Source organism: Puma concolor, chromosome A2 (genome assembly GCF_028749965.1).
Source record: "Puma concolor isolate L17-30 chromosome A2, mPumCon1.1.hap2, whole genome shotgun sequence".
NCBI lineage: Eukaryota > Metazoa > Chordata > Mammalia > Carnivora > Felidae > Puma > Puma concolor.
Window position 1 is genome coordinate 169,322,054 of NC_141668.1, and position 26,407 is coordinate 169,348,460.

The following is a 26,407-nucleotide window of genomic DNA, read 5'->3' on the forward strand; positions in this document are numbered from 1 at the left end:
CGCCCAGAGCCCCAAGCGCATGCGCAAACGCGCCGTCGGACGCGAGCGAGGGCGCAGGCTCAGGGCGCCGCCTCAATAGGTCTCCGCCCCCTTTACACCCCCCCACCCCGGAAGGCGGCCTCCGGCTGGTACGCAGGCCCCGCGGTAAGGGGCGGGTCCGCGCGGCTCCCCGCGCTGGTTCTCGCGAGAGGCCGGTCCGCGATCTCGTCGCTCCCCCTCCCTGCCCTCGGCCTCCCGGGCTCCGGCTGCAGCGTCAGCCTCGGGCGGGCCTCCCTTGCGGCGGCGGCGGCTCCTCGGCCTCAGCCCCGGCGCCTCTCGGCGCCCCTTGGCCCCGGTCCGCAGCGACGCCCGCCCTCGCCGCCCCGGTGCCCGCCTAGGCCGCGGCCGCAGCCCCGGGCTCACGTCGGCGCCGCCCGCTCCCGGCCCGCCCCCTATGGGCCCCGGTTAGAGGTGCCGCCGCCGCCGGCCCGCGGAGCCCCGATGCTGGCCCGGAGGAAGCCGGTGCTGCCGGCGCTCACTATCAACCCCGCCATCGCCGAGGGCCCGTCCCCCACCAGCGAGGGCGCCTCCGAGTGAGTGGGCCGGGCTTGGCCGGGTTGTGGAAGGGGAGGGGGTCCCCGAGTGGTGAGATCGGTAGGAGGGGGGGAGGGTCCCTGAATGCTGAGGTCGCGGGAAGAGGGTCCCTGAGTGGAGAGGATGGGGTGTTGGGCCCTGAGTGGTGAGTTGGGGCTGGGGGGGGGGGGGTCCCTGAGTGATGAGGTTGGGGTGGGGGATTCTGAGTAGTGAGGTCGTGGCAGGAGGTCCCTGAGTGGAAAGGATGGGATGCAGGGTCCTGAGCGGTGAGGGCAGCAGGAGAAGGTCCTGAGTGGAGAGGGTGGGGTGTTGGGGCCCTGAGTAATGAGGTTGGGGGTGGGGGGAGGTAGGGTCTGAGTAGTGAGGTCGTGGGGTAGGCGTTCCTGAGTAGTGAAGTTGGGGAGAACGTCCCTGGGTAGTGAGGTTCAGCTGCAGGATCCTGGGGGGGTGGGGGAGCCACTGCCTCTGGGGGCTGGAGCCTTGCAGACGCTGAGGCACACGAGGGGACTTGGGGGACAGAAAGGAGCATCTGGGACCGTGGGGGTTCAAGGTAGCAGAGTCGTATTGTGTGAGGGGCACGTGCTCGTGAGGTCAAGCCAGGGTGACCCCTTGGCCACAGAACAAGTCCCGACTCCTGTTCCCCACGGTAAAGAGAGGCAGGGTGGTTCCAGAGGCCCCTAGCTGGGGTCTGTTTGCTGTGCCTGTGTTGTGACCCGGTGAGAACCAGGTGTGATGGGTGAACTGCATGTTGGGCACCTCTCGGGGGACTTGGCACTCTGGGCCCCGGGGGAGGGAGTCTTGGTGGCTGTGTGTGCAAAAGCTGACATCTTTTGCTGGCTCTGAGTTTGCGGCTCGACGTGGGGATGTGTTCCTTACTTTCAAAAACCTACTGCTGCTGCTTCTCGCAGGAGAGCGCCTTCTTCATACTCCCTTCTCTGCTTCTTACCGTGGTTTCTGATTTCCATCCCTTCCAGAATTCCCCCGGTAGAGGAAGCCAGCCATTGGAATTCCAGTGTTGTTTTTTTTTTTTTTTTTTTTTTTGTTAATAAGCACAGCTGAGTTGCTATTAAATTTAAAATGGATTAATCAGCTGACTCCAGAATGCATTTTAGATATCACAGGGCAATGCCAGAGACCTTGCAGAGTCTGGCCTCGAAAGCTGCCTCTTTAACTCTACGGGAAGGAGTCGTGTCGCGTACGCTCTTTGCTTTGCCTCCTCTCCTCTCTGTCCATCGGTCCTTCTCAGCCATTCCTCATCCAGGTGCTTGTTAACCAGGCATTCAGGGAGCACCTGCTCAGGCCCATGGTCCTGGCTCGGGGCTGTGAGCAGGGGCTTTGCAATCGCGCAGGACACGGGTTTGATTCCAGGCACTGCCACGTCCGTGCACTGTAACCCTCAGGCAAGTTACTTAACCTCTCTGAGCCTGTTCCCTCCTGCGTGGGCCAGGACTACAAGATCCCCGCCTCCCAGGAGGATCTGGAGAACAAAACAGGGTGGGGTTTGCAAAGCTCTGATACCCAGGGGCAGGTAGCCCCCTGCCTTCTAGCAGCTTCTGTGCAGTACCGGCCCAGATGGCATTGCCCGGCCAGCCGCAGACCATCTCGTTCCCAGCCTGTGCCCCTTTGCTCAGGCCTCTGAGTTCCAGGCTCGTTGCGGTCAATTGAGGGATCGGAAGGTTCCTGAGAAATTTCTAGTCTCCCTCTTTCATTCCCTGTTTGAACCCCTCAATGAGGTCTCCTCTATGGGGGTGATCAACCTTGGCTTAAAGGCCATCAGAAATTGGTGGGGGCGCCCGTTTGAGCGTCTGACTCTTGATTTCGGCTCGGGTCATGATCTGAGGGTCGTGGAGACATGCATTGGGCCCCACGCTGAGCACAGAGCCTGCTTAAGATTCTCTCCCTCCTGCCCCTCCCCTGCTTGCTCTCTCTCAAGCTTGTGCTCTCTCGCAAAAAAAAAAAAAAAAAAAATTGATTGCCATGGACCCCCTGAGTGGCCCATTCTCCTTTGGAGACTTCTCAGGTACCCTCTCTGTCTGGGCCAGTAAGCCCCTGACCACAGCCAGTATTTGAAACGTGGCTTATCCAGATTCAGGGGAGACAGAGTAGTTAGTATAATACGCGTTCCAGATGCCAAACACTTGAAATGAACAAGAAGAAAATAAGTTTTCGTTAATCGGTTCGTATTGATTTGATGTTGAAAATTGTATTTTTTTATTAAAAACATTTTTTTTAATGTTTATTTTTGAGAGAGAGAGAGAGAGAGAGAGAGAGAGAGTGAGTGAGCAAGCAGGGGAGGGGGCAGAGAGAGAGGGAGACACAGAACTTGAAGCAGGTTCCAGGCTCTGAGCCGTCAGCACAGAGCCTGACACGGGGCTCGAACTCACGAGCTGTGAGCTCATGACCTGAGCCGAAGTCGGACGCTTAACTGAGCCACCCAGGTGCCCCTGAAAATTGTATTTTTGATGGGTTAAGTCAAACATGTTAAAATTAATATTACCTGGTCTATTTTTAAGGTATATTTTTTAATGTTGCTAAAATATTTTTAATTGCACACACCTAAAATAAAATAACTTGCATGTGTGGCTTTTATTCTTTTTTTTTTTTTAATGTTTATTTTTGCGAGAGAGAGCACAAGTGGGGAAGGGGCACGGGGTGGAGACGGATGCACAGAATCTGAAGCAGGTTCTAGACTCCAGGCTGTCAGGGTAGAGCCCAAGTCGAGGCTCGAACTCACGAACCATGAGATCATGACCTGAGCTGAAGTCGGACACTTGACCGACTGAGCCCCCTGGGCACCCCCTGTTCGGTTTCTTTTGCACAGCACTGTGTTAGTCCTTGTGTGCATTGAGCTAATGTCTGCCCACCTCTTACAGGGAGCTGCTTTTTACTCCAAGATTTGGTTTAAAGTCAAGGCATTAGTGAAATTACCTTATTGTCAAAATCCCTTGGAAAATTCCTTGAATCACCCAATAAAGTGCCGAGTACGTGGTTGGTTGTTTTACTAAGTGGCCCCAGGAATGTTTGTGTGTATAAATGCTTAATGTTCAGAGCAACATAATAAGAGCCCGTCCTCAGGGAGGGGGTCGTGTCCTCTGCACAGTACTTGGGTCTGATCTATTCCCGCGTCCTTCCAGCCACACACATGGGGCCTGGCATGCGGCGGCCACACGGTGAGCCTGGTGGCCCAGGTCATCTCTCTGTAGCTTGCATGTTCTTGGCTAGCCCTTGCCCTTGGGGTCTTTGCAGAGCAAACTTGGTGGACCTCCAGAAGAAGCTAGCAGAGCTTGAACTCGACGAGCAGCAGAAGAAGCGTCTGGAAGCCTTCCTCACCCAGAAGGCCAAGGTCGGAGAGCTCAAGGACGATGACTTCGAAAGGATCTCGGAACTGGGGGCCGGGAACGGCGGGGTGGTCACCAAGGTCCAACACAGACCCTCTGGCCTCATCATGGCGAGAAAGGTAGGTGAGAGGCGGTTGGCGAGGGCGGGCCCTGCACCCCTGCGTGGTGCAGCAGCCTGTGGTGGGGCAGGCCTCTGCTTTCTGATCCGCCCAGGGCACTTGGGCACTCGGGCACTCGCCCAGGCCCTTAGCGAGAGCCGGCCCGCCTGGGATGCGGAATGCCCGCCTGCCTCAGGCTGCCCTTCCTTTACCGACCGCTGCCTTCCAGGACTTCAGGTCACATTCCCAGAAACATCCGGACTGGGACAGACCGGCTCCCTCTTCTGGGCTCCCAGGCCACGGTGCAGCCCCCTGGCTAGGTGGGCGAGAACCCTCCCTGAGAGATGTAGGGGTGGAGAAGAGGAGGGTGTGACCATTTGGGGATTGGTGACTCCTACACGCGTAACCGGGGGACACAGTCCGTGTGATAAATCGCTCAGCTCATACAGGCATAGCAAGTCAACCCTTTCTGGAAGCCTGTGCCCCGGTGGTTCCCACCTATGTTTTCAGAGCCCTGAACGCCCCGCGCCCAGGTGGGTCCGCACGGGTCCTGCCTTCCCTGGGTTCGCCACGCTCCCTTGCCGCTGGGATTTAACATCGTCGATCTTTCTCCTGCCCCCAGAGCACCGCCCTCCCTCCTCAAACCTATTTCTGTCCCCTTCCCGCAGGCAGCCTTTTCAAAACCAGAGCAGCCCCAGAAGTCTCTGGTCTGCCGTCACCCAAAGAACAGGGGATAAAAAGGCAGATGCGAGATTCAGGGGGCGGTGGGGGGGGGGGGGGGGACTGAGAACAGAGAGCTGGTCAGAGTTGGCTTGAGGCACCAGAGAGTGCTCCCGGGCCAGCTGAGCAGTCTCCTGGGACGTGCCTCATGGTAAGCCTGAGCCTGGGAGCTTGTCCACACCTTTGCGGACAAGCCTTCGGAGTACGATTCGGGAGCTTGAGCCTGGGGCCCGGATGAGTTCTGCCGCACGGCCACGGTGCTCCCTTGTGATGGGTGCTCCCCCGTGACGGGTGAGCCGTCGCCGTGAGGGAAGTGGGGTGAAGTCCACACAGGCACTGCCGGTCTTAACAGCTTCCCACGCTTCCAGAAGTCCTTCAGAGTAAAAAGTTAAGAGAAGAACAGGTCTAACCTATTGGAGAGCAGACCTCCAGTTTTGTTCCCCGTAGATTGTGGCCTCTCAGTCGTGTGGGCCCCGTGTGGCTGCCCGCCCAGCACCGTGTCGGAGCGGAGCTGTGCCCGCGGGCACTTGGTGGACGCATGGAACAAGAAGGCCGTCCTCGCAGCCAGCGCAGTTCGGGGCTGCGACTCCACGGGCCCAGGAGCTCTCTCTTAGCCAGTCAGCGGAGGTCGTAGGCTCTTTTGAATCCCATCCGGAAGCCCATTTCACACAAGAGGCCGGTTTGTTTTTATTCAGCTGGGGGCGTAGGTGGGAAATTGACACGCAAAGCAGTTTTTGGGAGACCGGCCTCGGTCGTTCTCCGCCATTACCCTGGGTGGATCCCGAGTCCCCGCGAGCTGGGTCTGAATGCCATGCTTTCTGAGTACAGAGCTTCTCAGATCTGCAAATGCAGCCCTGCCAGCCGGGCTGGAGTTCGAGGGCCAGGGTGGGCTTCTCCGTGGGCCAGCATCCTTTGTCACCCGCGTGGCTCCGGTCCCTTTGATTGACGGAGGTGGGGGGGATGTGGAGGCTGGTTACATAAGCCCCGAGTGAACTGGTCTGGACTTTCACAGTCACACTTGATTGTGTTTTCTTGGCCGAAGCACGGCGTTATGTTCTGGTTTAAAAGGAGCAACAGCCCCACTTTACACACGGGCAGCCTGACGCTGGGTCAGGGCAGCGTGTGAATTGGCTGGGGTGGGCCCCTCTCAGGCTGGCCCTTTGCAGTCAACCCCGGCTTGATGGGCGCGATCAGCTTGTGGCGTCCAGAATTTATTTCCCCCCTATCTCTAGCTCGCACCTCCTGGGCCCCCCATCGTGGGGCGGAGATAATCGCTTTACACCCCGAGATGGCTTGGTGTTGGGTTTGAATGCCGAGCTCCAGCCTTATCTAGTCCTTGGCGTCTGCGTGACCCCAGGGCAGTGGTGTGGAAAGCGCGTGGTGTTGGTGTTCGGGGAGCCTGGCCCCAACACGGACTTGCCCGCCCACCAGCTGAGTGCCGCCGAGAGCAGGATTTAACCTCGCGGCACCTAGACCTGCCCCTCGGCCCTCCTCCCACCGGGGTTGATGTCGGGAGTTGTGAACGCATGTGCTCAGAGACGTGCCCTTCGCTCCCCGCTCCAGCTTTTCCCCAGAGGAGATGCTGGCAGGCTGGCTCCTAACTGATCTGGAAGGCTCGCTCTACAGTCTCGTTCGCCCCGCGTCCTCTCTGCAGCGTCCTTCCCGAAAGCCTTTGACTCACTGTGGCCTTACTTCACGTTAAAGGCTCCAACCCCAGGCATCCGGGGTTCCGTCCAGTTGTGCCCTCTTCTGCCCACTCTTCCTCTTCTGCGAAGCCCGCAGAGTTCTAGCTCTGCAGCTCGGTCGTTCATCTGCGGCCCCTTTGAAGTTCTCGGTCGAGAGCCGCACCGTCCGCGGCAGCCGCCCCGGTCAGCCTTGGCCACGGAGCCGTCGGGACACGGTCGGTCCGGTCGAGGTGTGCTGTCCGTGCAGGGAAGCGCGTTCCGGGTTTCAGGGGCTCGGGGTGGGGAAAGCTCACGGGTTACGTGTTGAAACAGTAATGTTTTGGTGGATCGCGTTGAGTGAAAATACACGAAAAATTCCTCTCCTCTGTTTTCCTTGTACTTTTCCAATGTGGCAGCGGGAGGGTTTAAGACGGAACACGCGGCCTGTTCTGTGGGGCAGCGCTGGCCGCCATCAGCCCGCATTGCTCATCCCTCGGCCTCAACCAGGCCCTCTTTCTGGGCTTTTGAGAGGAGACCGCTGCCTCCTGGGTAGACCGCCGCACTCCTTTTCGGAGCCAGCGTGTCGCGAGCGTACCCGCCGGGCAGGTGGTCCTGCAAAGGAGAGAGTGTCCCCGAGTCCTCGGACGGGTGGCCGCAGGGGCGGGGCGGTGCCCAGGCGTGCGGCCGGAGCTTGCCCCCGCAGGTGGCAGCGACAGTTCCCCGACTTTGCTGGGGAAGGCGAGCGGCACCGGGCACCGTGCCACCGCGACCCACCAGTCACGGCCGCCAGGGTCATCGTCACGAGCTGACGCCATGTGCCACCCTGAACTCCACAATCACACCTTCCTGGTGCCCTCAGTCCGCTCTCTGTCCCCCCGCGGAGCACCCATCCCCCTCCATATCCGGCCAACTCTCACCTGGCCTTCCAGGCCTGGGGCGCCTCCCCCAAGCCAGTTGTCTCCCCGGCTCCCTCCGAGCGGGTCTTTACCACTCCCTCTGCCCGTCACAGCGACTCCATGCAGACGTCTGAAAGGCGCAGACACCCTCGATCCTTTTCCGCCTCTCCCATTTCTCTTGTCCTGTCGCAGTGGTCAGGGCAGCTGAGATCCTCAGTGGCCAGGACAGGGAACCACGGCCTCAGTTCTTTCCCGGTGGGCATGGCTCTTGGCGCTTTGTCACCTGCGCCCTACATCTCTCCAGATGCTCCTTTGGTTTCTCACCTTTTCAATCTCGAGGTGACCGTCCCCTCTGCGGACTTAAACTCAGGTGAAGGGGAGCCAGGACCCTCGGGTGGTGGCCCGGAGCTCCCTCCGTGTGGGGATGCGGGACTCCAGAGGCAGACCCCTGGCGGAGAGGGGCGGGGGTCCCGGGCCACCCTGGGCTGGGTCCTGGGCTGCTGCTTTGGGTGACTGGGGGGGGAAGATTCCTCAGGATTCCTCTTACCAGACCTCCCCTGTAGCCAAGTGAAAATGTTTGCTCCATGCGGTTTGCTTTAAAACGGCCTTTCTGAGGGGTGCCTGGGTGGCGCAGTCGGTTAAGCGTCCGACTTCAGCCAGGTCATGATCTCACGGTCCGTGAGTTCGAGCCCCGCATCAGGCTCTGGGCTGATGGCTCAGAGCCTGGAGCCTGTTTCCGATTCTGTGTCTCCCTCTCTCTCTGCCCCTCCCCCGTTCATGCTCTGTCTCTCTCTGTCCCAAAAATAAATAAACGTTGAAAAAAAAAAAAATTTTAAAACGGCCTTTCTGAGATGTACTTTACGTGCCACACCATTTACACTTTTGTGTGTGTGGGGGGGGGTGGGGTTGGCCCTACCTCCCTTCCTCCACTTACCCTTTTCTTTTTTAAATGTTTATTTTTGAGAGAGAGAGGGAGACACAGAGTCTGAAGCAGGCTGCCTCCAGGCTCTGAGCTGTCAGCACAGAGCCCGACGCGGGGCTCAAACTCCCGAACTGTGAGATCATGACCTGAGCCGAAGTCGGAGGCTCAACCGACTGAGCCACCCAGGCCCCCCCCCCCCGCCCCCGCTTACCCCTTTGAAGTATATGTAATTCAGTGGTGTACATCCACAGACCTGTGCATCTGCCAGCACCATCTATTCTAGAACATCCCCTCTCCCCAGAAAGAAACCCCATCCCTGTCAGCAGTCACCTCCCCGGCCCCCACGAGCCCCCTTCCCATCCATGGATAAGCCTGTTCCCGACGTTTCACACATGTGGACTCACACCCTTTGTGGCCTCTCGTGTCGGGTTCCCTCCCTGAGCGTCGCGTGTTCGGGGTCCGTCCGCAGGGCGGCGGGTGGGGGCGCCTCGCTCCTGCTGGCGGCCGAGGGACGTGCGCGTGCGCGGTGGATGCACCTGAGTGAAACGCGTGTGCAGTGGACGCTTGGGTGGCTTTCACGTTCTGGCGATCGTGAGTCCCGCGTGAACGCGGCGTGCGAGTTTGCGTGGACGTGTGTTTTTGGCTCTCTAGGCGCCTAGAAGTGTGTCGCTGTTTCGAATGCTGTGGCGAGCATGTCGGGGGCAGGGCTCCAAAGCCCCCTCGTTGCGGGTGCCCCTCCGAGGCCCGGTCTCGAGCCCCCTTCCCTCTCCCTCGCAGCTGATCCACCTGGAGATCAAGCCGGCCATCCGGAACCAGATCATCCGCGAGCTGCAGGTGCTGCACGAGTGTAACTCCCCGTACATCGTGGGCTTCTACGGGGCCTTCTACAGCGACGGCGAGATCAGCATCTGCATGGAGCACATGGTGAGGGCGCCCTGGCGGGCGGCTGGGGGTCCCTGCCCACCACCCTCGGGCCCGTGTCCTCAGACGCAAAGCACCGTTGTTTCCAGGGTCCTTCCCGAGATGCCCCAGGCCGGGTCGGCGTGTGCGCGCAGGTCCCGTGGTTCTGTGCCCCCGTCCCGGCCTCGCCTCTCCCTGGGTGCGTGGCAGAAGCCGTTCCCTGCTGGCACACGGCCCGCCTTGTTTTCCCCACCGGCCGTGTTCCGGCAACGGCGCGTGCCTGTAAGGTGGCTTATTAAACACTCCTTGCTGGTGGGCACGGGCTGATCCCGACCCGTCCCAAGCCACAGCGAATGAAATTCCCTTACACGAGACGCGGGATAAAGTCCCGAAGCTGAAGTTGCCGGACCCAAGGCGTCCGGCAATCTCGATTGACGTTTCCTAGGTGCCCTCTGAAGAGAGAGCTCCGTTAAAGGCGAAAGCCCGCTCTGCCCCCCAGCTCAGGCCTGCGGAGTCAGAAGCTTTGGGGTGGAACACGGGCACGTCTCTTGCTTCAAACCACCATGGCTGATTCTGACGAGCCCCCTTGTCAAGAAACTGTGGTCTTGGACGTCAGAACTGGGTGGGATCGGGTGTAAGAAAAGCAGAAGTGGTCAGAGCTGAGGGCCCTGGGAGGAAACGCTGCCCACCCTGTTCCGAGCCGAAGTCGTCAGGTGTGGGGCCGTCTGCCGCCCGGCTCCCCGGGCCCTGGCCCTGCGGGGCCCTTGCAAAACCAGGATGCCGTGGCCTTAGGCACGGCGGCTTCGGTTACGCCTCGCAGGCGTGCGCCGTCCCCTCCGACGGTGTCGTAACGCGGGCAGGAAGTGAGTTTCAGCAAGCCCCCGTGAGGGACGCTTCGTGAGCGCTCGTGGTGTAACCGTGCCCCAGACGGGGTGCTGCAGGCCCCAGGCCCCGGGCCAGGCAGCGCCCCGCCCGCCGGTCGCTGCCAGAGAGCACCAAGGGCAAGAAACGTGGTCGAGGCCAGCCTCTGCCTCCCCTCCCTGCTGCCCCGGAGCGCCGTGCGGGTCCGAAGCCGCCACCTTCCCTTGCAGAAGAGGCCCCGCGTCCCGCCTCGGCCCCCTGGCCCCGCTTCTGTTCTTGGTTTCCTGCTGAGGCATCTGCGCCCCGGCGACACAGAATGGGCTGCGGCGATCAGGGGCAGGGGCAGGGATCCCGGCCGCTTGCTCGCTCGTCCTCTACACATTCCTGGCTGGGTTCTTTCGGTTTGCTTGTATCACGAGGGCGGGAGGGAGCTAGAGCGAGCGGGTAGCACCCGTGAGAAGACGCGGTCAGGTGAGGCCCGCGCTCCCCACCTGCCGCGGGGGTTACCGTGCACGAAGCCAGGAGGCCACCGGTTTTCAAGTTTCGGGTGAGCCCAGAGGAGGGGGCGGTCTGGGCAAGGAAGGCCTGGAGAGAACAAGATGACAGCACAGTACCCGGGGCGGGGGGTGGCCCCCAGCCCACTGCCCTTCGTGGTGTTTTCATGTCACACGATCCCCTCCAGAGCCACATTCCCCAGGGTTCTCTGTCCGTCATTCACTCGTGTGCCACACCGGGCGACAGCCTGGGGTCGGGCGTCCACGCCACCGCTCGCCTCTTAGCGGCGTGGATGGGGACGAGGCTCTCGCCTTCCACCCGTAGAGCTGGGGGGCGGGAGGGCCAGCCTTCCGCCAGCACCTGGAGCCGAGGGCAGGGGGCGAGACTGTCTGCGCAGGTTTGCGTGCGAATTGGCTCCTGTGTCCAGCCGGGAGGACTCCGGCCCCCGCTTGCAGCAAGAGACCCCCAGCTGGTGACAAGCAGCGTGGATCCCGCACGCAGGGATGGTCTCCCCTGGCCGGCCCATGGGGTGTGTGGGCTTAGAAGCAGCGGGCCGGTGGTTTCCTGGTGGCCTGAGGCTGTCGCCGGGGCCACTCCGGGCACGGACCCCGCAGACAGCGGGTACTTTGGGGGGCAGCCTGCTCACTGCTCACAGGCACCTCCTGGTGTTTCCTGGGGTCTAGTCAGATCTGAAGTCACACCTCCGCCCGGCAGGGAGAGGAAAGGGTGATCCCCACCCAGGCTGGGGACAGAGGTGACTGGGCGACAGGGCGTGTGTGCCCCGAGCACGAGCCTCCCTGAGGAGAAAGTACGCATAACGGGAGCCGTTTAGGTACATTTGTTAAACTCCGTGTTTCCCCGCGCATGTGGATGCCTATGCAGATATGCAGAAAGATCTGGAACAATGGAAGTCACGCTTCAGGGGGTGACGTGCCTACAGTTGAGGGTTTTATGAGGAAAGTATTCACGTAGCACCTGCTTGATCAGGGTACAGTTCCCAGAGCATTTAGGACACCTATGCATAACGAAAGTGTGGGATGCTGCACACGCGTGAGATTTGGGGTCAGAGACACCCAGTTGTGCTATATTTCTGCCATTTCCTGTCAACGTGACTTGAACGATTTACACTTAGTGCAGACCAGGGGGGTCTCATCCGGGACTGCTCTTGCCCCAGGGGACACCGGGCCACGTCTGGGGACATGTGTGGGACACGTGTGGCCGGCAGGACTGGGCAGTGCCTGGCCTCCCGTGGCCTCTGGGGATGTTCCCCCCCGGACATCCTCGTTTATAAGCCTGTGGTAGGTCCGTGACAATTAAGAACGAAAGGAGCTGTGTCAGGAAGCAGGGTTATGGTTTTAAAAGAATTTGTTTTTTGATTCTTCTAAGATTGGTTGATACAGGAGAAAACGGGAGGGCTGGAAGGAACGCCCCCTCCCTGCAGACAGAGCAGGCTGAGCCAGGACGCCTGGTCCCGAGGGTGGCCGTCTAGGCACTCGAGAGTCACGTGCAGGTTGTAGAGGCTTCATCGTGTATCAGGTTTTCTAGAACTTCCCGGCCCTGACCTTTCTCACTGGGCACGACTCGGGTAGAAGCGCTAGAGATACGAGGCCCCGGCACCCCTGGGATTTCAGGCTCTCCTCCCTGCACCCCTTCCTCTGGCTTCGAGGAAGCCGCGTGGCTGTAGGCAGCCCAGAGCCGCTTGGTGGAGACCGTACCGGCCCGAGGCTGCCCAGCGTTGAGCTCAGATGCTGGCCCCCCGCGCGTGGAACTTAGTGGGTCCGTCTAGCGTCCCAGGGGACCCAGTGGGCATTCCTCAGAGCCCCACCTAGGTTTGGTCTCCAGGTTTGCTGTCCCACAGCCTGCGGGTTTAAGGCCATGACCGGGGTGGGGTGAAGTGGGACTCGGGACTGGCAGGACCTGTGCCTGTCCTTTGAAGGCAGGACGTATCTGCGCACGGCGGCCAGCACATGACAAGGCCTGAGGGACGGGGGCCCGGGAGCCGGGAGCTGTGGGCAGCGGTCTTTCTCCTGTGCCGGTGCCTCCGGGCCCCCGCTGCCCTTCTGCCGGGTCGGCCTCCGACCTGCAGGAGGAGAACCCGGCCCCAGAGGCTGGCTGCTTCCCTCCGCCTGCTGCCAGTGTGGCGAGCTGGGGAAGGCTGAGTCCTGGGCCTCGCTTTCTGGGAGGGTGGGCCGCCTAGGACGCCGGCCGGCACTCTCGCTGCCTCCTCACTGGATGGGCTGTCCCGAGGCTCCGGAGGGGACGGGGACCGGAGGGGGCCCCTGCTCTTGACCAGCGAGTCGCGTCTGGCTGTGGTCTGGCCTCCGTGTCCCGTGGAGGAGATTGAGCTCCAGCCCCTGGGAAGCGGGGAAGTGCTCCGCTGTCCTGCTGCTTCCCGGTGTCCCTCTGGGACCCCTCCTCTGCACCGCAGGCCCCGCCTGGCCCAACGCTCAGAGCCGGCTCTCTCCCCTCTGTGCCGACCCTAGGACGGCGGCTCTCTGGACCAGGTGTTGAAGGAAGCCAAGAGAATTCCCGAGGAGATCCTGGGGAAGGTCAGCATCGCGGTAAGTGCGAGGGCTCCAGGCGCACTCCCCCTGCACCTCCCCCCCCGACCCCCCAGGGCCGCCGCACCCCTGGGGCGGGTGCGTGCACCCACTCCCGGCCCTGGGCTCCGCACGAGTCTATTCTTGTCCTGGCCCCAGTTGGAGGTCCCCGTCTCTGGCAGCCGAGGGGCTGAGCAGGTGGCACCTCTTTGCACATGAGGTGGAGGGACGCTTTCCTGCCCCGCACGGGCCTTGGCGCCCCGTGGGTGGTACCCCACAGTGCTGTCCTCACGTGGCGACTCAGCCGTCGGTCTGCGGGGCCTCGGTGCAGCCCGGCACGGAAGCTCTCAGCAGAGGGTGCCCGTCAGGCTGGCGAGACCCTCCAGGCAGTGGGGGCGGGGCGTCGTGGCCGTCCCTGCCACTCTTCTCACTTGTCCCAGCCTCACGGGGGCTCCTGAACCCGTCCCAGTCAATTTTTTTTTTTTTTCAACGTTTTTATTTATTTGTGGGACAGAGAGAGACAGAGCATGAACGGGGGAGGGGCAGAGAGAGAGGGAGACACAGAATCGGAAACAGGCTCCAGGCTCTGAGCCATCAGCCCAGAGCCCGATGCGGGGCTCGAACTCACGGACCGCGAGATCGTGACCTGGATGAAGTCGGACGCTCAACCGACTGCGCCACCCAGGCGCCCCGAACCCGTCCCAGTCAAGTGGCCCCTCGGGTCTGCCCGAGACGCCGCCCTGCTCACCCGCTCCCTCCCTCCCGCCCCGCAGGTTCTCCGGGGTTTGGCGTATCTCCGGGAAAAGCACCAGATCATGCACCGAGGTGAGCGGGCCGGGGCGTCTAGGCGGCGGGCGGGCCAGCCGGGCCGGGCCCCCCTCACCTGCAGCTGCTTCTGCCGGCAGACGTGAAGCCGTCCAACATCCTCGTCAACTCCCGAGGGGAGATCAAGCTGTGCGATTTTGGGGTGAGCGGGCAGCTCATCGACTCCATGGCCAACTCCTTCGTGGGAACTCGGTCCTACATGTCTGTGAGTCTGTCCGGGAGCCTGAGGGCGTCCGTACCCTCCCCGCTCCTGTCAGCTCTTCCCCGTCTTCCAGAAGCTTTTCAGAAGCGTGCAGTTCTCCGCCACACGCTTTGTGTCCCTGCTGGGCCCCTACTTCCCGTCCAGATTCCAGCGACCTTGTCTTCTCCCTCGGGGCCTTCTCTGGAAACACCTGCCTCGTTCCTTTCCGCCAGCATCAGAGACTAAGTGCAGGGCTGTGGTCAGTTAGAAACTGGCCCTCAGGTGTTTTCAGAAACATCCGGGGGTCTCGGGAGCAGACTCTGAGAAGTTAGTCTTGGGATCGTAGCAGAGTCTACACTCTGCCTCTTCGTGGGCTGGTCACCCTTTTCCAAAAGTGCCAGAGGTTCGGGTCTCGAGTGCTGTTTCAGCCCCGGCTGGGAGCCTCGCTGTCCCAAGGCGGTGGAGCGGGGGATGGAATTGCCTTCTTTGCATTGCCGGCCTCTGGAGGGTGGCGGGGCCAGGATGGGGACGCTAGGGTCCAGCTTCCGTCTGGGCGTTTCTTTGCTCCTTCTCCCCCGACAGCCAGAGCGGTTGCAGGGCACTCACTACTCGGTGCAGTCGGACATCTGGAGCATGGGCCTGTCCCTGGTGGAGCTGTCCATCGGAAGGTACCCCATCCCCCCGCCGGATGCCAAGGAGCTAGAGGCCATATTTGGCCGGCCCATGGTTGACGGAGCAGAAGGAGAGCCTCACAGCATCTCACCACGGCCGAGACCCCCTGGACGCCCCATCAGCGGTACGGCCTGAATCTGGAACTTTGGACTGGACGGGCAGTGTTACCCGTCCAGGGTATCCCGGGGCACCTGAGGCTTGTGGGGACGGCCCCCCAGACACGGTCCTGTCCACCACGGGGTGTCCTGGGCACCTGAGGCTTATGGGGGCGGCCGCCCAGACACGGTCCCATCCAGGGGCAGCTGCACGTGTTAACCAGCTGTGGGGCATCTAGAAACTAACCTCTCGGTCAAACTGTCGTTTGGGTGGTTTTTCCAGCACTTTATTCCGGAAACGCTCAAATGTAGAGAGAGGCCCACGGGGATTGCCCAGTGAGCACCCATAGGCCCACCGCCTGGACTTTGGGCGAAGGCTCTGCCGTTCGGAAACCGAGACTGACTCAAGTCAGACCCCCTCGGCTGGTCTGCCGGATTCAGTCCCGACACGCAGCGCAGGAGGGAGCAGGAGGCTGGGGGGCGCGGGGGGCCAGCTGGGCTCCCAGAGGACTCTCCGTACCCGCGGCGGTCACCTGTGCGGTGGGGGGCTGCCCAGGGCCAGAGAGCTTCAGGCTGGCCCTTTGGCCGCTTTGGAGGGCGAGGGCGAAGGGTCACGCAGCGTAACTAGGAAACAGCGCTCAGGGCTCTGCTGTCTTTCTTTTCCTTAAGTCAGGTGACAGGAAGGGAGCGGAGGGAGTCTGGAGGAGCGCGCCGTGGACAGCGGCTGGCCTGTGCCTTTGCTTCATACCAGCTTTACAGAGAGACGTCACACACCGTGTGACTTACTAGCTTAAGGGGTGCAAGCCAGTGGCCGTGTCTTCACAAGGCTGTGCAGCCGTCACCACTGTCTGGTTCCAGAACGTTCCATCACCCTGAAAAGAAGCCCCATCCCCGTCAGCCGTCACCCCCGCCCCAGCCCCTGGCAACCACGAGCCCCCTTCCCGTCCGTGGACGAGCCCGTTCCGGACGTTTCACACCCGCGGACTCCCAGCCCGCGTGGCCTCTCGTGTCTGGGTCCCTCCCTGAGCGGCGCGTGTCCGGGGTCTGTCCGCGGGGCGGCGGGGGCGGGCGCCTCGCTCCTGCTGGCGGCCGAGTGTCCCTGTGTGTGGTGCTGTGTCTTCGCTGTCCACAGGCGCCGGCAGTCCAGCAGCGGTTTGTGAGCCCGGCTCCTCTCCTCTCCTGGTGCCAGACCCAGGGGGTCCGGGTGTCCTGGTTTTCTCCCGTCTCCCGCCCCCGTGTGTGTCCTCGGGCCCTGGCTCCGTCCCTCCCAGCACCAACTCCCGGATGGCATCGCGGGCACTCCGCCGAGGCCCCGTCCCGGCAGGGAGAAGCCGCAGGGGGTGTCGTGCCAGGCCGCCTCGGCCTGCCAGCGCCTCCCCCAGCCCCAGCTCGCGTGCCCGTTTCAGGACAGGGGACAGGAGGCGAAAGTCCAGCGGCCAAACCTGGCCCTGGCCAGCTGGGCCAAAGACAAGGGTCAGCTACCCCCAGCCGCTCATCCGTCCTGGGCGGCATCTGGGGCCTGATGCCGCCTTTGCCCGCGGCTCCGAGCAAGGTCACGCTGCCGTCCTTGCTCGTGGTCACCCCCCACCCCCTGCCTGTGCGCTAGAAAGCAGGGGCTGTGACTTTGGCACAGCCTGGAGGCAGCACCGTGCCAAATGTGTGACTTCTCAAAAAACACTCCTGTTCGTTTTGGCGTCTCGTCTTATTTTCTTTTGTTAAGTCACGGGAGGCTCAGGAGAGAAGCCGCTTTGCTAGGGAGGCAGGCACAGTAGCCGGGGGCACGGCCAGGCCGCCGCCTCGGGTTCAGGCTGGCGTCGGGGGGAAGGGTGCTCAGCGGACGCCCGCCTCACCCCTGGGTCTGTCTCTGCCCCTGCAGGCCACGGGACGGACAGCCGGCCGGCCATGGCCATCTTCGAGCTGCTGGACTACATTGTGAATGAGGTGCGTACCCGGAGCCCCCGGCCCGGCTGCCCGGGGGCAGGGTAAGCCGTTTGGCTTGGATTTGCCCAAGTGACCCAGAGGAAGGAGCTGCAGGCACAGACCGGAGCTTGTCGCGGGGGGCAGGTGGCGGGACCGCTTCCCTCATACACACGAGTGAGCCGCGGGCACGGACGGGGGCGGCTCCTCGGGCCGGGAAAGGGCTGAGTAGGGCCTGACCCCGAGGCCCGCCCTCCCAGCTCGGTCAGGCCACCCTTCCTGGGCGTTGCGTGGGCCGCAGCGTGTTCTCGGTGGCCCTTTTGAGTCAGGGCGGAGAAACAGGGCGGCCAGGCTGCCTGGGGCCCTGGCTCGGTCCAGGGCCGGGCGTCCAGTGAGCAGCTCAGAGCAGGGTCAGTGATGACAGAACAGGACGGGCTGGCTCTGGTGACACAGCCCTGCACCTGGCAGCCACGCCCGGGCCCGGCAAGCACGTCTGTCCTCCCACCCCTGCTGGGTTTCACCGGGACCGTTGGCCCACAGCCTTCCCTGACAGGGGCTTAGCCCCACACACAGCTGTCCCCACCCAGGCGCCTGTGTCCTGGCTTCCCCAGCTTCCAGGCCCGAACCTGAAATGAGCTGCCCCCCTGGTGGTCCCAACCCCCTGCTGGAGACAGGTGGCCCAGACAGTACGACGCACGTCTGTAAAGTGGGGGTGGGCCCTGTCCTTTCCCCCCACGACCAGTTGTGATCCTGAAGCCAGACCTTTCCAACGAGAGCCCTGAAGAGCCTGGCCGAGTTGGCGGGGCGGGTGGGGAAGCCGCTGGAAGACGGGGTGGGGAGGGGTGCCTCTCTAGCAATGAACGTGAAAGGACTGGGGCCAAGGGCGGTGCCTTCTGAGGGTCCCTGAAAAGTGCTGTGCTGTCCCCGCGGACGCGGGACTGGCAGGCGCCTTTCCCCGTGATTCCAGAACCATCCTTGAGCATCTAACCCCCACCTCTCTGTCCGCCCACAGCCACCTCCCAAGCTGCCCAGCGGTGTCTTCACCCAGGACTTCCAGGAGTTTGTAAATAAATGGTAAGGTGCCACCGCCTCCAGCACGGTCTCGGGGCGGGCCGGGGCGGGATGCCAGGCCGCCAGGGGCCCCGCCTGCCTCCCGGGATGGCTGCCCACACCCTGGCCACTGACCCAGATGTGCACTTCCTTCCTGGTCCGGGGCCGGGCCCCTCTGCTGGGACCGATGGGCGCTGCCGGTGGGTGGCCGTGCCTGGGGGGCACCTGGAGCTCACCCGAGAACCCAGATGGGTTCCCTTTCGAGGCTTCTGAGTCATGGTATCCAGCTGGTGGCCCCATCTCGTCCCCAGAGCAGATGAGGATCACGGGCCGTTTGGAAATGATGCCATTCCCGCCTCACCTTCCACCAGCAAGCACCTCCGTTTCCTAGCCTCTCAAGCCCGTAACTGCCCCATCTTCCACGTGAGCCTTCCCAGTCGCTTTCTGGCCAGCGGCCACCTTTTCTTGCCACGTCAGCCCGGGCCCGGGGCGCGCAGGCTCCAGAGCAGGAAGGGGGCCCGGAGCCGCCCCCACCCTCAGGGCCGTCCTGCACATCAGGATGAGCGGCCGGCAGGGCGTCGCACACAGCAGCACACCCGCTCCTGGTGGCAAAGCCACCACTGGCCCTTTGCACGACCGCTGGCCAGCATGCTGCAGCTCAAATCCAGTGACATGTCAGTGCTTCTGTACCCGTTGCGTTTTCTTTTGTGTTTGAACAGCCACCATTTGGCCTCAGGCTGGTTTGAGCAACGGTTCTTAGGGGCAGTTCTGCTTTTCTGAAGGAAAAAGTTCCATTTTGACACTGGGACTCCCAAATTGGGGACGTTCGTTAGCAGTGTAGCTGCATCGCCGCTGGGCCTGACGGAGCGGCAGCGGGGGCGTCCCCCCGGCCTCGTCCCATCCCTCTTGCCCTTCCGTCCCCGGGGGTCGTGCCCTCCCAGCAAGGGGGAAGCAGAGCAGACTCTGTGCCTTGCTGCATCCAGGCCTCGGACCGGCCAGGCGTGGGGACCGGGCTGACCCACCCCGGCTCCGCACGCAGGTCTCCGCGGCCACCGGCTAACGGCCCTGCCTTGTCTTCCCACCCCCTGTCCTCCTCTCCAGCCTCATTAAGAACCCAGCGGAGCGAGCCGACCTGAAGACGCTCACGGTGAGTGAGGCCGCGGGTTCCAGGCCCCGGGGGCGCTCCTCGGGGCGCGTGTGGGTCCCCTGCGGGTCTCCTTTGCTCCGAGCAGCCGTGGCGCCCTTGGCTCCCGGAGGAGCGGGATGGCCCAGCTGTGCCCGTGGTCCGGGTGTCCGCGCCTGGGAGTGCCGGGGCCCTCACGCTTCTGTGCGGCTCCCGCCTTGGGCCCGGCGGGCCCCACAGATCGGGGAGACCCGAGGGCCGCCGGCCTCCCTGTGCGGCGTCCCGTGTCCTCGAGAAGCCAGGTGGGCGTCAATTCCCCTTCCCCCCGGCAGGGTGGGGGCGGGTGGGGCTGCCAGCCCGTTGACCTGGGGCATTTCTGTCTGTGAATTTGACCCCCCCTGCCGCCGGGCCTCCTCGCCCGCAGCCACCCTGCCAAGCCTGGGGAGGCCTGCTCTTCAGGCACCTCCACGACACGAGACCGTGAGGGTCACACCTGCTGGTTCTCGGTCTCTGGGGCCGAGCGTCAAAACACGAGCGTCTCTCAATTATCGGAACGTGGTCTTTCCAGTAAGGGAGCCTCAGCCTTCCCGCTTCTTCCAGTTAGCCTCCACCTCAGGACCTTTGCAAAGGACAGTGCTTCTCCCCAGGGAACGTGTCCCGGGCCCCTCTCAGCTGGCCTGGCTGCTTCCTGGGGTCTCGCCTCAGCCCCTCCTCTGACGTGTCCCCAGACACCTTGCCCAGTCCCGCATCCTCTATTCGTTCTGGTGACGACCAGCGTCTCCTGGTCGTGGGCGCCACCGAGAACACCAGGCGGGAAGGGTCTGCGCGCGGGGACTCTTCCGGAAAGTCTTTCGACGCGGGAGGTGTCCCAGTGACGTGTGTTAGAGGCACGTGTGACGTCACCAACGTCTGTTCGTTGTAAGATACACGAAAATCTGTGAAACAGAGAAACTGATGGATGGCGGGGCCCCCGCGGCGCCCCCGGGACTCTCTGTCCCACTTGCACCCTGCTGTGGGACCGACTTTTTAACTTCCCTTCTCCCCCGTTCCTACCCCCTGCCTACAGGGCAGGCAGCAGCTGGGGGTCCGGGTGTCGCGTGAGGAGACCAGACCTGCTCCCGTGGACCCCAAGCCCCCGGGACCCACCCCTCCCAGCACGGCCCGTGGGGAAAGCGTCGCTCACCCCCACCCCCACCCCCACCCCCCGGCCTGCAAACCAGGAACCTCGGGTACTGAGCTGTCCTGCGCAGGAACTGCCAGCCGCGTGCAGCTTTCTAAATTACTTGAACCGAAACAGAAGGCCTGGGTTCGGCTCCTCGGCCACAGGAGCCACGGGTAAAGGCCTCGGAGCCTCCCGTGGCCAGTGGCTGCCGCAGCAGACAGAGCGTGTCAGGGACTTCACTGTCCTCCCAGAGGCCCCCGTCGCTCCAGATCAGACGTTCTCACCCAGGGGTGACCGTCCCCGGGGGACACGGGGGGGCGCCTGGAGACGCTCGCGGGCGCTGGGGCCGGGGTGCCGCTCAGCCCCCCGCGGACGGTGCCAGGGGAGCCGCAGTGCCGGGGGGGCACCTGGGCCCGAGCGAGCGGGCACGGAGCGGCCTCCTGCCCGCGTCCCGGGCGCTTTCAGACGGCCCGCCGGGCCGGGTCGTTGACGGGCTCCTCCTTCCCTTCCAGAACCACACCTTCATCAAGCGGTCCGAGGTAGAAGAAGTGGACTTCGCCGGCTGGTTGTGTAAAACGCTGCGGCTGAACCAGCCCAGCACGCCCACACGCACCGCCGTGTGACGGGGTCCCCCCGGCGCCCCGCTCTCCCCCGCCCGCCCGCCCGTCTCCGGGGAGGGCGGCCCTGCTCCTGGCGTCTTCTCAGACCTGCTTCCTTAGGTTCGAAACAAAACAGGGAAAGAAAAAGCAAACTGTGCCCATCGTACTTGTTCCATTTGTTCTGGGGGGTCAGCCCCTGGCCCAGTCCCAGGGCGGGAGAGCCGCCCAGGGAGGCAGCGCCAGCCCGGAGCCCTCCACCCGCCGCCCACCGGGGGAGGAGGGGGTGGGGGTGGCACCAGGAGCCGGCCTCACTCTGTTCCCAAGGGATGCGGCCTCGGAGGGGACCTCCGGACACCGGCGTCCTTCACCAGACAGGGAGGGGCACCCCCTCCCCCCGACGCCCAGCACCGTCCCTGGAGGTGGCCGTGGGGTCGCCCCCTCTGCCCTCCCCACCGCCTCTTGTCACTCAGCGTCCCGTGACCTGCGCCTCAGGAGGGACCCGCTCAGCCCCGCCCCGTGCTCAGGGGACAGACGCTTCTGACTTCACGGCAGCGAGCCGGCACCCGGCAGGAAGGATGTGGCAGGTTTCCAAGCTGTCGGCGGAGCCAGCAGACGAGGCCTGTGCCGTCCCCGAGCCTGCGCACCGCCAGATGCGACCAGGTGGCTCCTCGCGTCCCCTCCGCTTTCCCAGATTCGGGAGCGACTGCCCAGGGCGGGTCACTCGGGCCGTCCGCGGGGTCAGCCGCAGCCGCTGGGAGAGGGAGGTGGTCCCAGTTCCTCGTCCGTCGGGGCCTGGCCGCGCTGCCCCTGGAGCCGCTTCTGAGACTTTCTGTCCTCGGAGCCCCGGAGAAGACGGAGCTGGGAGCCGGGGGCCCCCCTGGACGCTGCCCGCGGGCTGGGACGAGCCGACGCTCAGCTTCGGGGAATCGCAGGAGGAGCCCTCCTCTCCTGTGGACACCAGAGAGACGGGTTGCTGGCTCCTTCGACCGGCTTTCAGGGTCCTCCACTTCGCAGATCCCCCAAAGTCTCACCTGGTCGGGAGGAGAATAAAGATAAGCGGAAGTCGACCAGTGTCGCTCTGTGGGGCCTGGTGGGAACGTGGTCAGCATCCGGGCAGCGGGCGTCTGACCCGCGGCCTCTGTGGCCTTGTGTCGCACGCGCCCAGCCCGGCTGCGGCCGGCCAGCCCCCATTAACGGCTTGCCCTTTTCAAGGACTGAGAGACCGGGTCCCGAGGGCTTGGGGGGGATTTGGAGTCAGTGGGGTGAAGCCCGCAGGGTCGACGACAAGCTGAGGGAGGCTGATGCAAAAGCGGGGCGACCTCCAGGGTCAGGACCCCAGAGGGGTGGGTGCCGCCCTGAGACCTCCCCTCTGCAGTGACCCGAGGCCAAACCAGAGAAACTGGCACTTTCTCCATCTGCCCCAGACCAGGCTCCTGGAACGCTGGGGGCTCGCCCGAGCCTTGGGGACCTAAGTGTCCCCTCCCCGACCCATGTCCCCTGCAGGCGCCCAGAGTCCCCACTGGCCGCCAGACAGACCTGGTGACAGTCCCTGTTGCAAGGGGACAGGCTCCTCGAACACTTAAGAGCCGCTGGCTTGGGGGTCCGGGCAGGAGGTGGCGTCCAGGTGCTTCCAGGCCTGTCCGTGGCCCGTCAAGACGGAGCCGTTCACGCAGCCGTGGCCCCTGGCTCCTCCTGGAGAACTTGGCACAGCCCGTACGGGAGCGGCACAAGGACACCCCCTCCGTGTCCAGGGCTCCTGTGGACACACGGGGGCGACGCCGGTGACCCCTGACACCCCCGCTGTCTGACCTCGTGGTCCAAAAACAAACCAGTCACGGAAGGAATCGTTTTGGGATCTTGCGCGTTGGGCGCTCCCTTCGTTGGTTTTGTGTTTTCTCCACTTTTGGTTTTTGGCGCTTGGTTTGGAGGAAGAAAATCCCGAGCGGGGGGGCCCGTTGGTGTGGAAGCTCCTTCCGGCTGGATGTCTTCCTCCGTAGGAGCCGTACTGCACGCGAGCACGCGCGCCGTCCTCTACGTCCCCGGAGAGCCGGGGTCTTGCCCGTGGCGTTTGCGCCTCCGGTCCCGCTCCGTCCAGCCCTGTGGCCCGCGTCCCCTTCCCGGTGTGAGGAGCCCCAGGGCCCGCAAGGCGGAGCAGAAGGAGGTGTGCGGGGTCCCGGTGGCCCCGTGCACGTCACGCGATTGGGAGATCTAACCTCTCAGCTGCGCTTCATGCCCAGGAGACAAACGGGACGGTAACTGCAGGGTCTGTTTGACTGGCCCCACTGTAGGCAGAATGTCACCGTTTTACCTTGTGTCCGCTATGGGACAATGAGCAGCGTGGTCTTTGACATTCTCCCCTCCCCTCCCCCGCCGCCACGAAGTCTCGGGGACCTGGTAGGTGTTTTGCCCTCACGGCACATCTCCGACCCGGCACGTGCCGGTGCCACCCGCAGCCCGGGGCGGTGTTGGGCGGCACAGGCCCAGCTCTCCGTGGGGATGACCTCGGCCCCTCAACCCGGGGCCACAGGGCCACGCCTGGGACACCTGTGGTTGTCCCACGGGAGGTGGGGCCGGGGAGGCCGCTGCCCAGTAGTGCCCGGGGCGCCCCGCGGAGAAGGGTCGCGAATGGCCACGGTGGCCAGCGGCGGGTGAGGGGAGGGAGACCCTCCGTTAACTATTCGGAAAAGCAGCAGAGTCCGGGCCCTGCTCCCACGAGACCTCAGGGTAGATCCCCGAGGGGTCAGACGGCGCAAGCCAGGGTGAGCCCCGCGTGACTCCCCCCTCTCCCGCCCACTCAGTGCGTCCGTGTGTGTATATTTATTATTTATTTTTAAGCCAGCTCCACGTGGGGCTCGAACTCTCCACCCCGAGACCACGAGGCTCCTGCTCCAGCGACTGAGCCCCTCAGTGTGTGCATTTAAAGGGGCGCAGGACCCCAGGACCTCAGTGGTCACGTGATCGTGGAAGGCAGTCTCCTGGGGGGGGGGGGGGTCAGTGGAGGCCCCTAACCCAGGGAGTCTCACCTAGGGCAGTCCTGCCCCCCAAGAGACACAGGGCGGTGTCTGGGGACCTCTGTGGTTGTCATGACCAAGGTGTTCCTGGTATGGGGGGGAGGGGGTCGGGAGCCCGGGATGCTGCTCGGCCCCCAGAGCGCCCAGGCCGACCTCTGCAGGAACGACCCACCCCAGGGGACACTGCCCAGGGGGGGAGCCTCATTCAGCCCCAACCCCTTTCCCAATTCGACGGTCCAAGAGGCCACGGTCGCCCAGCCAGCAAAGGTCAGCGCCTGCCTCGTCTGCGTCCCCGCAGCCCTGCCTAGGCTTCCCGCGTCCACAACCGGGGATGCCGTGTGGCAGGAGGGATGTGGGCAGAGGTGGCCCAGAACCTTCTGGAAGGTGGGGAGTTGGGAGGAGTGCGCTCAGCCAGCAGCCGGGGTGGAGGTGTGTGCCCCCGGCAGGAAGCCTCAGGTCAGAGGCGGAACTCGGCCTCCCTCTGTGGGCCGCGGACTCCGGGTTAACAGAGGTCAGAGGAAACTGTGACAGGGTTTCCCAGAAAGCGGGGTCCGCCGCGGGGTTGGGGGGGGGGCGGAAGGGGAAGGGGCCCGGCCCGCCCCCCTCCCGGGCTCGGAGCTGACCAGGTGTGCGCGCCCCAGGCCAGGTGGGGGGAGGACCCGCCTGGCCGGCCATCCCCATGGCAACGCAGGGCTGGCTCCCGAGGAGGAGGAAGGAGGAGGAAGGAGGGCCGGAGGGAGAGGCCTGGGCCCCACGGCCGCCTGAACCGGGCCGAGGCTCAGTCTCGGGTTTCTGCCCGGCCTTCCCAGGGGACGGAGGGGGGGCCCCGGAGGGAAGGACTTGGAGAACCAGAGGCCCCAGGTGAGGGAGGGACCTCGGCCCGCAGCCCCGGCTCCTCCCGTGAGACACCCACCCCAGGGTGGTGGCCGCGGGACCCCGGGAGCCCCACCGCATTGCTGCCCGCCCCCCCCAGCTCAGTGGCCTCAGGGAGGGTCCTGCCCCCCAGGGAGCCTCCCTTGGCTCCCCGCCCCGCCCGCACAGGGGGTCAGCCCAGGCTGCCCCTCCCCCAGGGAAGAGCAGACCCTCTCCCTTCACCCCGGCCGCACCCCATAACGTGGGCGACACGTTCAGCAGCCCTCGGGACCCCTGTCCTTCCTCTCCGACCCCCACGGAGGCTGCGCGACTTGCCCAAGGTGACCTGGGACCCATGTGGAGGGTCCAACCTGGCCCGGGCCAGACCCCGGCCATCCTGCCTGCTCCGCACTCGGTCACCGTCTTTTCCCCGGGCTGTTCTGCGGTGGGGTCCACGGCCCGGCCACAGAGCTGGACGCAACTCCCAGCGCCCTCCAGCCTGAAGGCAAAGCGAGGCAGAGCCCCACGGACTGGCTGTTCTCTCCGAGAACTGGCTACACACGAGGGTCGCCGAGGGCCCTCGGGGGCAGGGAGGGCACCCCCCCCCCCAAGCAAGGAGCAAAGCTGGGCAGTGGGGCCCTAGAACACGGGCCCTGGAGATGGGCCTGGCGGGGGGCGAGGCAGGGAGACGGGGTTCAGAATATTTCACGACTGTCCAGCAGAGCAGTGACCACCCCCCAGTAGACGTGGGAAGGAACCTGGGGTCACGAGGCCCCCACTGTGCCTGGGGTTGACCCTTTCATCTCCGTCGCTGTGGTGGGACACAAGGAGGCCGGGACAGCGGCTGCCATGTCAACGTCCCGCTGGCCTTGGGCACGGGACTGGGTGGGGGCCGAGCGGGGAGCCAGGTCGCTTGGACGTCTGGCCAAGACACCGGTGCTTTGTGCCAGGGCCGGCTGCCACCCGCGAGCCAGGCGGTCGTGTCACACGAAGGGGTTCAGGAAGACGAGTTAACGGGGAACACGATGCACAGAGCCCAGCACGGGGGTCCAGTCCCAAGGGTGGCCGTCCCCTTGGGGGCCCTGCCAACCGTGCCGGAGGGGACATTCATGGATTGACAGGGGGGCCGGGCCTCTGATTGCAAAACAAGTCACGGAGAGCTGGGTCCAGGGCAAGGCCTTGGACTGGAGACCCCCCCCTCGTCCTCCCCTGGGGCCCAGCCCTGAGGTCCGTCCCTCCACAAATACCCTGGTCCAGGGGGCCTGCCTCGTGTGGAAGTCAAGGCCGGCTCCTGAGAAGCTGTCCCGTCCTCCCTGCCCCCCAAAAGACCAAGCCCACCCAGCACCGCTGTCCGCTGCCCCCGTGGTCCCCGTTCTGCTCCCCTCTGAGCCTTGTCACACTCTGTTCCCTCTGCGCCTGCCCGGTTCCTGCTCACTGACTGGTGGGCATCTGCTCAGAATTCACCTTCTCAAGGCCAAGGCGTCTCCCCTGCTTCCCCACCCCAGGTGGCTGCATTCCCCCCTCCACTCACGTGCAAGCTCGTGCGGGGGTCAGTCGCCACACCGCTGTCCTGACACCCCGCTCCTTTCTTCCAGTGACGGGCTTGGATTTTTCCACGGGGACCCAGAAGCTCTCTAAGCGCAGCCACGTCAGCACCCTCATGCCAGCTGCCCCCCTCCCCGGGGACCCAGGGTGCAGGTGCAGGGGCTGCCCAGGGGTCCTGGGGATGAGGATGGGAGAGAGGTGGGAGGGGGGAGAGGAAGAGCGAATCTCTCACTCACTCTGGCCTCCCTGTCTGCACCTGCTGTTCCCCGGTTCTGGAAGGTTCTCTCTTCCGTCACCCCTCTCCACCCCCAAATCCTGCTCAAACTTCAGGCTCAGGACAAACATCCCAGCTCAGGACAGCCTTCTCC

General features: G+C 64.0%; 1 protein-coding gene and 1 long non-coding RNA gene across 3 annotated transcripts; one reads left to right on the forward strand and one right to left on the reverse strand.

The window, feature by feature from the left end:
- The first annotated feature begins 186 nt into the window (after positions 1–186).
- MAP2K2 (mitogen-activated protein kinase kinase 2) lies at positions 187–21,698 on the forward strand. Of its 2 annotated transcripts, none has more exons than XM_086699478.1 (11): positions 187–572; positions 3,820–4,030; positions 8,989–9,135; positions 12,951–13,028; positions 13,781–13,832; positions 13,913–14,037; positions 14,596–14,809; positions 16,657–16,721; positions 17,710–17,771; positions 18,849–18,894; positions 19,308–20,063. In XM_086699478.1, the coding sequence occupies exons 1-11, from the start codon at positions 481–483 to the stop codon at positions 19,743–19,745; spliced, it is 1,530 nt and encodes a 509-aa protein (XP_086555604.1). In that variant the 5' UTR covers positions 187–480; the 3' UTR covers positions 19,746–20,063. The 2 variants fall into 2 exon arrangements, with proteins under 2 accessions (XP_086555604.1, XP_086555605.1); XM_086699479.1 differs by lacking the exon at positions 19,308–20,063 and adding an exon at positions 20,545–21,698 and having other exon boundaries at positions 193–572.
- Positions 19,604–26,407, reverse strand: LOC147583872 (uncharacterized). Its single transcript, XR_015248586.1, has 2 exons — positions 26,026–26,407; positions 19,604–19,805 (listed from the first exon to the last, which is right to left on the reverse strand). It is a non-coding gene; the product is annotated as an uncharacterized LOC147583872 (long non-coding RNA).